Below are 15,753 nucleotides of genomic sequence, written 5' to 3'. Positions count from 1 at the left end.
AGGTTATCCATACCGCCCTCTATGCTTAGGTACATATCGATAACCTTTATCAGTTTTGTTCAGGTACCTTAAAAACACTGATGCAATATTTTTAGTCTGCAATATGGGAACTCAAATGGTTGCAATAATTTTAATGTCATTACAACGAAATCCGATCCAACTTTTGCTCTAAATAATATCGCCAACATAACAATACAATATCAGGCCACTTAGTCTCGACACTAACCTGTAGGTGATATGCCTGATAACATCACAACTGTCTTCACAAAGTCACATGATAAAGTAGAGTCACATGACAGGCAAGATGGCGACCACCGAGCTTGTTGTGGTGTTGACGGTGTTGCTTTCTGTGGTTGTAGGTGAGGAAGCAAATCGAGTCAGCGTCCACGCCGTATTTGATGAAACAACTGGCGGGTTTCAGATTCGAGAGGGACTTGCCGCAGATGATTCCCTAGCATGGGCACAGTTCATCAACTCCGTCAATGAAACTGGGTGTGTAGTTGGTCCATCTGCTGGACATTAAACATTGCTCATACCAGACGTTTTCACAAACTGTAAGGTTTTGGGCTTTTAAAATCCAATATATTCGTTAACTGTCCGTGTCTTACACGGCTTTTCTGTCCAAGTAATGAAAGTATTATCAAATTCGTTTATCAACATTTCTTCCGACTTGCTGTACATACTCACTTATCCGTCAGAGTTGTGATATATTTATTAATGGTTGAAGATGTTCAACATAATGGTGCATATCAAAGAAGTTTGAAATTTCATCGTCACATTTTGGCTATATATGGGTGAGTGCGATAGTTTTGAATTTCCCACCACTTTGGGCGGTATTCCATATATATTAGCGTGTCTGCTGAATGTGGGAAGGAATCCCGAAGTAATGAATTTCTCAGACCTTTACTACTTTGTGGCAACGAGCGTGGATGTGGTGCAAAAAGAATTTTGAATGTACATAATTTTCATTACAAGTTAGGGGAGCCCATTTCTAATGTCCCCTGCCATGATATTGCAGGAATTTTGCTTAAAACGGCAAAAACTCATTACACTTTATAGTAATTTCTCCAAATGAACAACGGAAATATGTATGTGGAGGGGAGGTTCAGCAGTGTACGGCAGAACATATATAGAGAAATCCACAAAATAATCGCAAACACGATTTCGTGTCTTGTCATAATGTTATGATTTCTTATTATGTATATAATATTCGTATCCTTTCCCTGAAACGTGCACATGTCAACTTTAAAGATCATTGTCCCTGCTGGTATGACGTCACAAAGCATGCGTACCGTCGTACGGCAGGGATTAGAGATATTTGATGTGAGATAATAGCTGTATGTAATCCCTGTACCCCGCTACGAAGCTGCTGCACCAGAATTAATGCATAACTAGGGCACTAAGACAGGAAGTACTGTAACACATGACAGACGTTTCCTATGTGAGTGTCTCAATTTGTAAAATATATCTTTTTCATCAATTATCAATGTATTTGAACTTCTTTTGTGGAAGTTTGTATTGTTATTGGATGTGCAGCTGTTCTTAAGATTACTGAATGCTCTGTCGAGGATGTTATAGTCCCACTGTGTGGTACGAGGTACCTGATCATTTTGAGGGACAACCTTCCCATAGACAAAAGTCTTGAGTTCATGAATTGTTACGTCGAGTCCCTCTGTTGTGGGAAACCTATAATCACTGCTCTGTACTCAGTTACATTTCGATAGGGTACCTCTGATTGTACTACCACTGTCACACTATCGCAAGATGCACGATGCTTAAGTGAGTATGATATTAGTTTAGTGGTTAAAGCGTTCGTTCGTCACGCCGAAGACACGGGTTCGATTCCCGTATGGGTACTGTGTGGTGTCCCCCGCCGTGATATTGCTGGTATATTGCTAAAAGCGGCGTAAAACTAAACCCACTCATCATCTGTAAATAGTGATTGAGGGAGTTTAGTTTTACGCCGCACTCAGCAATATTCCAGCTATATGGCGTCGGTCTGTAAATAATCGGATCTGGACCAGACAATCCAGGAATCAATAGCATGAACATCGATATACGGAGTTCGGATCCGATGACATGTGTTAACCAAGTCAGCGAGCCTGACCACCTGATCCCGTTTGTCACCTCTTACGACAAGCATGGGTTACTGAAGATCAGTTCTAACCCGGATCTTCACGGATTTATCTGTAAATAAGTTCGTCCCCAACCACCACGCAACCACGATGACATCATCGTCAACATCGAGAAGGGTCTTCAGGATCGGGCACCTGGTGGTAAGATCGACTTTCTCCGCCACCAGATTGCTGACATCCTAGAGAAGTCCAAGCCAGAGCGACCAACATCTCAAGAACAGAAACAACAGGTCATCACCGACCTCCGCAGAGACAACAGGTCATCACCGACCTCCGCAGAGACAACAGGTCATCACCGACCTCCGCAGAGACAACAGGTCATCACCGACCTCCGCAGAGACAACAGGTCATCACCGACCTCCGCAGAGACAACAGGTCATCACCGACCTCCGCAGAGACAACAGGTCATCACCGACCTCCGCAGAGACAACAGCATAGCTATAGTTCCCGCTGACAAAGGCAACACTCCGGACCCTGACACCTTCCGCAGAGACAACAGGTCATCACCGACCTCCGCAGAGACAACAGCATAGCTATAGTTCCCGCTGACAAAGGCAACACTCCGGACCCTGACACCTTGGTTGACAAATTCCTTCAAGACACCACCACCTACCGCAAAGCCAAGAAAGACCTCACCATACTTGAAAACTGTATAAACATCTATACCGAAACGTCGCTATTGTACAATAAAGAAGTCAATCATCCATAAAAGACTTGTCATTCCTATTACATACAGCTCCTGACCCGTGAAGGTCCCGGGTTAGAATTGGTCTTCAGTAACCCATGCTTGTCGTAAGAGGCGACTCACAGGATCGGGTGGTCAGGCTCGCTGACTTGGTTGACACATGTCATCGGTTCCCATTTGCGCAGATCGATGCTCATGCTGTTGATCACTGGATTGTCTGATCCAGACTCCATTATTTACAGATCGCCGCCACATAGCTGGAATATTGCTGAGTGCGGCGTAAAACTAAACTCACTCACTCACATACAGCTCCTCGAATGCCTCTCAAATAGTTCATCTGATCTATAGCAGGAGCAATTATTCAGCATTTGTTTCTGTTAATTTGCGTCCTATCAAGTCTTCTATTCGATATTGTCTATTCGTCATAACCAACCATTCCCTTTAGCCATGTATATTTACTTAATGCGACTATTCGTGACATCCGACGGTTCACTATGTTCGAGTATTCTTCGTATTCCACCTAACTGATGTGTTCCGTTCACAGATGGGGTTATCTCGAGGTGGGAACGCCGTTCTATGAATACCATCAGAAGCACAACGACTCCATGTTGGCCTACGCTGCCGGACTGGTCGAAGGCTACCTCACACGTGACCTCATCACCATGCACTGGCAGAACACCAGGGCCGGCTACTGTGACGAACCCTACTCCGCCTACTGTCGGCGTCTGCGCGACTTCCTGGAGACCAACCTTAACTGGATTCGAACCTCCATCAAAAACAACCCTGATGACCCCTACTGGCATCAGGTAAGTGAGTGAGTGAGGGAGTATCATGAACGCCACAGCTGTAGTTCGAACGCTAGATGTGTCGTTTGCGTTATGTTACTCTCCCAAAAAAGAGTTTCAGGTAGATTTCTGAGATTGGGTTCTTGACAGAAACTTGCCTTCAAGGACACATCGTCGAAATTGTCGTGACACCGAGTTGTAAAAGATGACGTGTTTTCGAGGCATTATACATTCGAGGCATCGGCGCCGATTGATAAGTCTCGTGGTGACCCACGACTGAGTGCGTTTAGTTTTACGCCGTTTTTAGCAAATACCAGCAACATCAAATCTGGGGACACCCGAAATGGGCTACACTAGGGGGTACTATTGAGGGGGAAATAACTATTGCGACCAACTATTGCAATACTATTGCAATAGTTTTTTTTTCTCCTTGAATTGTCTCATTTCAAGTCATTTCCCAAATAAATGTATAGTTTATATGAAATAAAACAAGTTTCAGTAGTTTCAGTCTCTTTTGATGATTGATAAGAAACTTGAAACCCAGATCAAGTAAACAGTTTATAGGTAACTGGGTGGATAACTTAAAATCAAAGTGACCGAAGCTGGTACATCCTGTATTTTGCGCTACGCATTTATCAACGGAAGTCAATTACTAAACTATCGATAGTCACACATACTATCGATGCATCGATAATTTTTCGTTTCTACCATCGATTAATTGCAATCCATCGATAGTTCGATGCATCGTTACAGCCCTAGGCTACACTTAGTGATCCACGAACCTGTGAATGATTTCACAAATCATGTGGCATATAGTAGTTGGATGGGCACGCGGCAAGCCCTTGAAGTATAAATGTTATACAGCTGTATGTAGTCTCCTTAAGTATGTGATATCGTTCAAGGTATGGCTGTGTTCACCCGCACACGAAGTGACACTGTATGAAATGAGTGAGTGAGTGAGTTTTACGCCGCACATATGCTTACGATCATCGTGAGCTAACAACGCCTTGTTTGGGAGAACACGTGGTAAATGAATTGACTGTCAATGCTGTAAGCTGTCCAAGTTATGTGTAGGTAGCGGAAACTGCCGAGAGTATCCGAGTGTGTGACGTTTGACTCTCTGACTCCCAGGTTGAGATGTTCTACACGCAACTGCGGGGGATGACCGACGGCTACAACAACGACCCCCAGAGGCCGTCCCTGGACATAGACCCATTCGGATTGTAGTAAGTACAACAAAAGCTCAAGAAGTTAGACCTTTCAATCCTAGACGTTAATTGCCTGAAGATCTCAAAACACCCCATAAAAAGTCGGGACAGGTGATTTTTTTCTTCGATCAGCGAACGAAGCATTCAGACCTGCGTTTCTGATTTCTGTATCTTGCAAACGAAGGTAATCGGCAAGTTCCGAATGTAAGTACTATAGGCTAAAAACATCGATGGAGTACACCGATGAGAGATACACCGATGGAGTAAAATATCCATCGTGAATTCGAGTACCATTGAAGTAGTATGTCTCTGTTGGTTCCCAGTTGATCTTGCCATAGCAATACAAAACTGTAAATATAGACTGTGACCGTCAGAGAATAGCCTGTCTTGGAATACTGATTCCACTGGATCTGCAAGAAACAAAGAAAAACACGGTTAAACCTAAAAGAATGTTCAGTTCCTTTGTTGTTTAACGTGGCACTCAGCAATATTTCAGCTATATGGCGGTTGTCTGTAAATAATCGAGTCTGGACCACAGAATCCAGTGATTGAAATCATAAGCATCGATCTGCGCAATTGGGATACGATGACATGTGTCAACCAAGTCAGCGAGCCTGACCACCCGATCCCGTCATAGTCGATTCGTACGACAATCATGAGTTGCTAAAGACAATTCTAACTCGGGTCTTCACGGGTTTGTAATGAATGTGTCTGTGATCTGTGACAACACGCGATATGTCACGAATACCGGGTACAATTCGTCAATGATGATTCAGATATATGATCACTTCAGACATCTGTTTGCTATATTGTCCCTCGCCCGTGCCCAGTATGTTCCAGACATCTGTTTGCTATATTGTCCCTCGCCCGTGCCCAGTATGTTCCAGACATCTCTATATTGCCCGTGCCCAGTATGTTCCAGACTTCTGTTTGCTATATTGTCCCTCTCCCGTGCCCAGTATGTTCCAGACTTCTGTTTGCTATATTGTCCCTCTCCCGTGCCCAGTATGTTCCAGACTTCTGTTTGCTATATTGTCCCTCTCCCGTGCCCAGTATGTTCCAGACTTCTGTTTGCTATATTGTCCCTCTCCTTGCCCCTCTCCCGTGCCCCCAGTTTGCTATGTTCCAGACTTCTGTTTGCTATATTGTCCCTCTCCCGTGCCCAGTATGTTCCAGACTTCTGTTTGCTATATTGTCCCTCTGCCCAGTATGTTCCAGACTTCTGTTTGCTAGTATGTTCCAGACTTCTGTTTGCTATATTGTCCCTCTCCCGTGCCCAGTATGTTCCAGACTTCTGTTTGCTATATTGTCCCTCGCCCGTGCCCAGTATGTTCCAGATCAGCGATGACGTGGAGGACCTGGAGGTGGCACTTCACAAACCCGGCGTCACGGTCGACCAGCCACGACGTGGTCACTGCTCCGCCATCGTCAAAATTAACCCTGAGTACAAGGACGTCTTAGTCGCCCACAACACGTGGACGGGCTACAATAACATGGTGCGCATGCTCAAGAGATACACCCTGCAGTACTGCCTTACTAACACCAAGAAGGGTAAGGCGAAGGTCAACCGAAATTATTTGGCTTTGTTGTTTTAGGCCTCATTCAGAAATAACCCAGCTGTAGGGCGGCAATCTGTAAATAGTCGAGATTGGACCTGGCGCTATGTCCGATATTACAAATACAAAATTGATTATTGGAGTTGAGAGTACATATATTAGTCCCAGCTTAGATGATATGAACTATGCGGAAGCACAACGGTAATAAGCTCGTTATCCCTTGAAGACATGGCATCACTTCACTAACTAACCAGCGTATGAATACATTAACAATAACGTGGCAAAACAGCTGTTGCTATGTTTATGGGCAGGGACATGTACGCCTGGCAAGGTTCTGCAATACTTCACTGAGAAAATATATGACGTATTTAAAAAAAAATGTGATTATGAAAGGTTTACCTGATCCGTCAATCGCATCGATGACACTATCTAGACGACAACACCGCAGACAGATGTGAACAAGAAACCCACCTAACTACAAGTGTATGAACAAAGTTAGGCCACATGGAAATTATTTCTTGTTTCTCATTACTGCCCGACCCTGATTTTTAAGATATTTTTAGCACTGGTAAATTTGCGTGTATAAAGACGACAGACTTCTGTGAACAAGAAACCCACCTCAGCTTAGGCAATCCAAGTTTTCAACTAACATTGTATAAAAAATCTGAGTGAGTGAGTGAGGTTTTACGCCGCTTTTAGCAATATTCCAGCAATATCACGGCGGGGGACACCAGAAATGAGCTTCACACAATGTACCCATGTGGGGAGTCGAACCCGGGTCTTCGGCGTGACGAGCGAACGCTTTAACCACTAGGCTACCCCACCGCCCCCTAAAAAAATCAGACAAAAATATTTAAAAATATAAATAGAATCCGCCCAAGCTGCCCAATTTTTCCAAAAAAAGGGACGAGAAACAAGAAATATATGTATGTGGTCTTAACAAAACAACCGAAAAGGATATAAACTTTTCACAAAACAAAAACCAATTTAGATGCAGTCAAACACGGTTGTATCGAACTGTTGGTTGTTCCCTGCATTTCTATATATGGTCATGATTTTGCGGTTGTCTCGCACCTGCGATAACTTGAAGTTTTTAGATCCCTTCAACGTCGAAACAACGCGGTTGACTATAGTATACATAGTGTGATGGTGTTGTTTCACTATTCCGACTGTGGATTCCGAATTCCAATCTGCCAGCATCGTGTCACAGTCGCTGATCTCACAGTTCCTCATACCTACTTGACCTGAGTATTTAGGGACATGAATGTACCATTCGTTTAAAGGCGTCTCAATTCGCTGTGCAGAGTTATGCCCCTTTGTGTTGCCAGAAACGTATGATCCTTAGTTCTAATCCGCCGTAATTTACCGTAATCATGTTTCTAGGTTTGGGCTCATGGGTGTCGGCCAGGGTAAACGTCTGAGATCTGAATCACTTGGTCAGTATTTCACCAACATCAAGCTGGCTCACTGTGTAAGACTTCTGAAAATGGTTTAAAACTGGACTCACTCACTCACTCCAGTTTCCATTTGTGTCCCCAGGTATGCTACCCATGGGCAGTGAATCAACCTTCTCCTCCTACCCCGGCTACCTCGTCTCCTCCGACGACTTCCACGTGCTCTCCTCCTTGATGGTAGGTGAACATTCTTAAACCTATTTAGAAACAACGGCCACCTCAGTGATTAAACTGTTTGCTCGTCCATTCGTTTCGGGCTTGAGCTGTTTGCAGGTTGAACTAGTCCGCTACGGATGCCGTTTTTCGAGTCCCTGGAGAAGAAGAATTCATTTTCAATGAATAAACTGGCTCGGCTCTTTGACACTTCCCCCAGTCAGCATGCTGTCGCTATTTATTATTATTATTATCATTATTATATGGGTATTTATATAGCGCTATGTCCATCCATCTACATGCATGCTCAAAGCGCTTGATTTGTCCTCAGCTTTCTAGGAAATATATAACCGGAGCTGTTTTCGGGGAACTAGAATTACCATATCACCCTCCCGGGTACCCATTCCATGCTGGGTGAACAGAGTCACATTTTAAACGAAGCCACCTGGTTAAAGGGCCGAATCACTAGAAACACGGACCAGCATAGCTTAACTTCGCATGGTTTGTGACCGCCTGCTATGACACGATTGTAACCTATTTTCGTGCACTGTCACAGCAATAATATTGTTAAACAAGAAGGTAAACCTTAAAAAGAATGGCATGGAATTATTAAAACCATGGCATTTCCCATCATTCGTTTGCAGATGACACTCAACTTCAGAAAAACTCAACTCCCAAGGACTTTCACACTGGTCTTCATAAAATAACAGACTGTACTAAAGATGTTAAGTCATGGATGACAAACAACTTGCTAAAGTTAAATGATGACAAAACTGAGGTGATGGTTATTGGATCCAGGCAAATGCAAAAAACAAATTACCACCAAAACTGTTCTGGTAGCAGATGCAGAGATACAAGCTGTCGACTCTGTTAAAGACCTTGGAGTTACACTTGACTCACACCTGGCGATGGACACTCATGTAAATCAACTCTGCAGAATATGCTTCTTTCATCTACGAGCCATTGGCAGAATACGCCATCTCATCAGTCGTGATGCAGCACACGGTCTGGTCCAGGGACTTGTTATATCAAGAATTGATTACTGCAATAGCCTCCTTTTTGGTATTTCTCAGAAGCTGCTATCAAAATTGCAAAATGTCCAAAATACAGCCTCCCGAATCATAAGCAGAACTTCAAAGCGCTCACACATAACACCTGTCATGAAAAAACCTCCACTGGCTGCCTGTTAAATCAAGAATTGACTTTAAAATATTGTGTTTTGTCTACAAATGCCTAAATGGCATAGGCCCAGAATACCTGAAGGATCTCCTTACCCCGTACACTCCAGAAAGACAGCTCCGTTCTCAGAATCTGAACCTACTCTCTGTGCCTCGGTTCAAACTGCAAACTTTTGGAAGGAAATCCTTTGTCTGCTCTGCCCCTCTACTCTGGAACTCTCTCCCTATCACCATTAAATCAGCAGTTGACTTTTATTCCTTCAAACGACTTCTCAAGACTCATCTGTTTTCACTGCATTATGACTAGCAACTAGTCCCTTATTGTATATATGTATTATTATCCACTCACTTTGTTAGCGCTTTGAGCATGGGCCTTGTGCATGGAAAAGGCGCATTATAAGTTCACATTTATTTATTATTATTATTATTATTACATCGAAAAAATGTGCCGTGTATTGTCGGTTGTATAAAGTTTACTGACTTCAGGTCTCCTTGGAAACAACCATCCCTAACAACAACCCCGACCTGTACCAGTTCACCACCCCCGAGGGGTGCGTGTTCGAGCCTGTGAGGGTGTGGACGGCCAACCGACTGGCTACAACAGGAGAGGAGTGGGTGCTGAACTTCACCCGCTACAACAGTGGCACGTGAGTCTACCACGCCACTGGTTGCAGCAAGAAACCCATGACCCTGGGTTCAATCCCAGAGTCGGTTAGATTATGTTTTCGGGTTTGTCAGCATTAAGTCGTACTCGTGGGTTTTAACAACATGGCTGATCCTTATCATCGTACACCGTATGTGAAGGGTCGTCATAATATCAACCACTGGTTTTCCTGTCCAGTAGCCTTTGTCTTCCAGTCATTTTCATGCATTTGTGATATTACTGGAGTAAGACAACGACCAAATCGATGCATTTATCAATCAATCGATCACTGACTTGATCATCGACTTTTGTGGAAACTAATTACCAAGAGTAGTCTGTCTCACAATCCCTGAACCATATTATTTTCCCAGTCTAAGTAAACTTAGGCTCAGTATTATTCGTTACACTGCTATACTGAGTCTAACAAAACCTTGTGGAAGGTCGCGTCAGCTGACCTTTTCAATGGACCAATCAGAACACAGCTTACCAAATCGCGAAAGTTGACATTCGCACATACCTTTTGAACTTTTACCTCGAAAAAGTTTTGTACCCGAACGATTCCGAATGCAATTTTCCGTACGATCGCTTCCGAGGGATGCACATGGAGCACGCCACAAGAGTGGTTAACAGTCGCTGAGAATAGCGTTTTGTCAGTATTCAAGGATGTCAGCTTGCGGAAATTTTAGCTATTAGCCATGTCAACAGAAACCCCAAACCGTATATTCTGCAGGTCATATATCTGTGTTTTATGTGGGTTTTCATTTGTTATGAGATCAGTGTTGGAGACCAGGGAAGAGAAAATCCATTTTGTAAGTCCCGCCAAACCCTAAATAGTAGCCGTTGTCTGATTGGTTAAATCCGTTAGGCCGTCTCGCGTTTGATTGGATGGTCATAGGTCGCTCAAAGGTTACCTGACGCGACCTTCCACAAGGTTTTGTTAGACTCAGTATAGCAGTGCAGTTAAGTAAACTTAGGCTCAGTATTATTCGTTACACTGCTATACTGAGTCTAACAAAACCTTATAGAAGGTCGCGTCAGCTAACCTTTGAGGGACCTATGACCGTCCCATCAAACGCGAGACGGCCTAACGGATTTAACCAATCAGACCACGACTACTTGTTAGGGTTCGGCGGGACTTACAAAACGGTTTTTGAAGTTTCTCTTCCCTGGTCGCTGACACTGATCTATCAACAAACGAAACTCCACATAAAACACAGATATTTGACCTTCAGTATATACGCTAATAGGTTTCTAATGACATGGTTACTGTTTGCTTATATTTTCGCAAGATGACATCCTTGAATATTGACAAAAACGCTATTTTCAGCGACTGTTTACTCATTGCGTGTATCACTCGGAAGCAATCGTGCGGAAAATAGCATTCGGAATCGTTCGAGTTTTTTAGGTATGTGCGAATGTTAACTTTCGCGATTTGGTAAGCTGTGTTCCGACTGGCCAGTCCAAAAGGTTAGCTGACTCGACCTTCTATAAGGTTTTGTTAGACTCAGTATAGCAGTGTAACGGATAATACTGAGCCTAAGTTTACTTAGACTGATTATTTACCCTACAGCCTAGTCCTCCCTGCAATGCTAAAACCCCAAATGAAGCAAGTCTAGATTTCTCCAGGTTCTCTGGTCTCCCTGGGTCTGCTTTTCAATTTAAATGGGTTTATTTGATACAATCAAAATTATATATATTCAGAGACTAAGCGTTAGTCTAATTACCAAGCGGTGATAATCGAAGTGGTGTGTGTCTCCAGTGAATTTATTCAGACAGGTAATCTGTAATTCCAAGATATGAGTTGGAATGCCTTTAATCTTATCACTGTGATATTATTCAAATGTATTGAGAACGTTTTTGTCGAGCACTTTGACATTACTTTAACATTAGTGTAAAGTTGAAAGTTCACTGGAGTTTTCTCCCTTTGACCGGTGTTTGTAACCACAAATGGGTGATATTGTATTCCTGTTTTCAGTTTGTGTGGTGATTTGTTACAGTTACAACAACCAGTGGATGGTTGTGGATCAAAAACTGGTTCAAGGAGAAACTCTACCCCCGGGGGTACTGACCGTTGTGGAGCAGCTACCGTACGTACACGCTGTGGAGAGTGTTATAGCGTTGTTGAGACCGTCTCCGTGGTGAAGTGGTCCGCACGGAGAGCGGACGGTCGCGGGTTCGATCCCCGGCCGCGTCATACCAAAAGACGTTAAAATATGGTACTTGTTGGTCCCTGCCTGGCTCTCGACATTAATGGGTACAACAAGGACTGGTCCACTCAGAGATATTGTGTCTGAGTGGGGTATTCATGCTTAACTGCGGCTTGTTATCTCAGTGGGCTAGCACTTTAAAACCAGCTTAAGTCTGGGCTAGTACAAGCAGCCCATACACACGCATGCACGTCGTCATATGAGTGAAATTTTCTTAAGTACGACGTTAAACCTCATTTCAACGCACCTATAGCTTGTTGTTACAACATCAACAGCTAGTATTGCATGGGAAAGAGCGAATGCAGGGTCAATTACATTTTATATCCAACTTTCGCTCACGTTGCCATGGTTTTCTCGCTTTAACCTTTGATGTACTGACGATACAATTCTCCTCTCTGACGTCTTTATGTCGGTACGAATTTGTGATCTTCCCATCTTAAAAGCTACATAACCATTAACCATTCATGAGGTGTGTTTATTGACGTAAAACCTATACTCGAGATATACGTCTAGACTGATATTACCGCTCTGTCAGTTTCTAAAGTATGTAGACATTAATTTATATTATTATTTATATAATCACTTTAGAAATATTTGTCAGTTATCGTACGCCACGAAAACCCAGCATCAGATTTTAACTCAACCCCGTGGAGTCGGCTTCCACAAAGCGTTATAAATGTGAAGATTCTGTCATGAAACGGTGTTAAATCAGTTATTTGTCTTCTATTAATTACTGTTTTATTTCAGAGGCCACGTTGACTACGCAGATGTTACTGACGTCTTAACGAAAAACACTTACTGGGCCAGCTATAACATCGCGTAAGGCAAACAACAAATCTGTCGGTTTCCGGCTCCTCCACCAATGCTAATCTGAGGCCACCGCAACCCGAAAACTCTGTCTTTTCTCCGTGGCACCGTAGCTTTTATCACCATAACGATTTTGTCCGATTGTTTAAGTTTTTTTTAAAAAAAACGAGTATGCCTGTCGGTCCTATTTTTGGATGCATTACATGAAACACAGATATATGATGTCATTCATTTGTCTGAGTATATGGTTACTGAAACAGTTCATGATGTATTTATTTATTTAAAGCGAAATATTCGTAAACACATAAACCATACATTATTGAAGGTTGTATAAGTATTTAAGTAATGATTTACAATTACGTAAATTATGACCAGAATACCTCATATAAATGTAAACATTTTAATTTCAGCATATTTAATATGTATCAGTTTAGTTTTGGCATAGTGCTGTTGGATTTGTTGTGGCGTTATGTTGTTTTTTAAAAGATACTTCCCGAAGATATTCAAAATGAGCGGCCAACAACAGTTTGTGGACAAGTATGGGGACTACTTTACACACGACATGTGCCGCCGTGCTCAGATATTCCGCCGCGATCACCACAAGGTCACGGACAAAGAAACGCTATATAAATTGATGAGGTACTGTATCAATCGTTGTCGGTCATAACACTCTGTTTAACTGCATGGCTTTATCTATAGTTGTTTTATAAGACGTACATTGGACTACAGTGTGCCATAGAATACATCTGTTGAATTCGTCACATATAAATAACAAAATTAGTGACAATCATTATGGTTATTAAAATCCCTTTTAAATAAGTATACGCTGTTCATACAAAGTATACCCTTTCCCCCTTTCTCAAGATCCGGGTTAGAATTGGTCTTCAGTAACCTATGCTTGTCATAAGAATCGAAATTATGCAATGGTTTGTCTGACATGTCCAGGCCCGTCAAGATACGGGTTAGAATTGATTTTCAGCAACCCGTGCTTGTCGTAAGAGACGACTAACGGGATCGGGTGGTCAGGTTCGATGACTTGGTTGACACATGTCACCGTATCCCTGTGGCGTAGATCGATGCTCATGCTGTTGATCACTGGATTGTGATTTCCGGACTCGGTTTTCTGCAAACCGCCGATATATAGCTGGAATAATATTTAGTGCGGCGTAAAACAACAAACAAACAAACATAGTTCCATTACGATGTCATGTCAACGTGGGGTGAAAGATTGATGACGTTCACAACAGACAAAACATCACAATTGTTGCGTCGGTAATCGCCCCTTTCCCTTTGTCTGACTGACTGACTGAGTTTGGTTTTACGCCGCTTTTAGCAATATTCCAGCAAAATCACGGCGGGGGACACCAGAAATGGGCTTCACTCATTGTACCCATTCCCTTTGTCGTTCTAGGTCACTTAGTGAAACGTTGTGCCATTTGCAGGTACAACGACTTCCAACACGACCCCCTGTCTAAGTGCAACTGCACACCGGGGTACAGCGCTGACCTCGCCATAGCTGCTCGCGACGACCTCAACGAGGAAACCGGAACCTACCTCTATGACGACCTCGGATACGCCATGGGCGGTGCTGTAGACGTGAAGGTCAGACTTAGACTCCCAATGTCAGGGGTATGTTTCCGTGAAGAGCAAGCGGGTGTCGCCTCAATGCCCTCATCGGGTTCTTGTGTGACTTGAACCACAGGCAAACTGTAGCGCACATGGAGTTGCGCAATAAAGAGAAAATAACCAGTCTTTCTTCATGTTTCGCTCGCATATAGGAAGACTGGTCATTTTCTCTTTGTTGCACTACCCTATTTGCGCAACAGTTTGCCAGTGTTTGAACACCGCTCACTCTATGTATTGCCGACCCGTGAAGATACGGGTTAGAATTGATCTTCAGTAAGCCATGCTTGTCGTAAGAGGCGACGAAAGGGCTTGCTGACTTGGTTGACACATGCCATCGTATCCCATTGCGTAGATAGGTGCTCATGCTGTTGATCACTGGATTGTCTGGTCCAGACTCGATTATTTACAAACCGCCGCCATATAGCTGGAATATTGCTGAGTGCGGCTAAAACTAAACTCACTCACACTATGTATTGCCACACGTGAACCACTTCAAAGTGCCCAATCTATTGCCCACAGATGGTGGAGACGTGGGAGATGCAGTGGCTGTTGTTTGATGCTGTCTCGGGGCCCACGTATGACCAACAACCGCCGTTCCAGTGGTCTAAGGTCAAGGACGCCGACAAGTATCCCCACTTCGGACAACCAGACATATTTAACTTTAAACCGGTGTCATTTAACGGAACACTGATACCCCCTACCACGCCATCTTGGTACAGGGGCACGTGAAACCTCGATAATCCGGCCGGTACTCACACTGAAATCTTTACAAATGTCCAGATAAACGAATCCGGGTAATATTCCTTGTCATCTCCACAAATGTTCCTCATGCGACACGAGTCCGGATTATCGAAATATCAGTGTATTCATGTTTCAAAAGAAGCTAAATCTTATGTTTGCGTTTTCAAGTTCACGTTTTCAAATTTTATGTTATGTAAAGAATCAATAAATTAATATTTTGTCATGACAACGAAGAGTTTGTAACTATAAATAGTCAAAATGCGATTCCATGTTGAAATTGATTCGATACCTGAGAATTAACGCAGTTTTTCACACAAAAGAAACATGGCAATGAAAGGCTCGATCGATAGCCGATATGTACGCATCCGTTTACTTTACAATGGCAGCGTTTCGCCCAGAAGGATTGTCGGCGGTGTACAGCACACCGACATAGTGACCTGTCATTCCGAACACACATCTACGTAACACACACCGTAACAACTGTGTTATGGCCACACAACCATCGGTCACAAACAGGCGCATTCTCACAGACTCGCAGGATCTGCTGTCATACAATGCCGATTAGTCTGTCTCCC

The 15,753-nt window shown here is 43.3% G+C and overlaps 1 protein-coding gene across 1 annotated transcript; it reads left to right on the top strand.

The window, feature by feature from the left end:
* The first annotated feature begins 287 nt into the window (after positions 1-287).
* Positions 288-15,407, top strand: LOC124278027 (putative phospholipase B-like 2). The gene is made up of 11 exons (XM_046713761.1): positions 288-492; positions 3,365-3,626; positions 4,737-4,831; positions 6,141-6,364; positions 7,909-8,000; positions 9,641-9,801; positions 11,795-11,884; positions 12,752-12,823; positions 13,298-13,450; positions 14,254-14,413; positions 14,957-15,407. The coding sequence occupies exons 1-11, from the start codon at positions 293-295 to the stop codon at positions 15,164-15,166; spliced, it is 1,719 nt and encodes a 572-aa protein (XP_046569717.1). The 5' UTR covers positions 288-292; the 3' UTR covers positions 15,167-15,407.
* Positions 15,408-15,753: the final 346 nt, after the last annotated feature.

This window comes from Haliotis rubra, unplaced genomic scaffold (genome assembly GCF_003918875.1).
Source record: "Haliotis rubra isolate DU_JTF1 unplaced genomic scaffold, ASM391887v1 Scf230, whole genome shotgun sequence".
Taxonomy (NCBI): Eukaryota; Metazoa; Mollusca; class Gastropoda; order Lepetellida; family Haliotidae; genus Haliotis; species Haliotis rubra.
The sequence above is the reverse complement of the archived record's forward strand: the minus strand, read 5'-3'. Positions and strand labels throughout refer to the sequence as shown.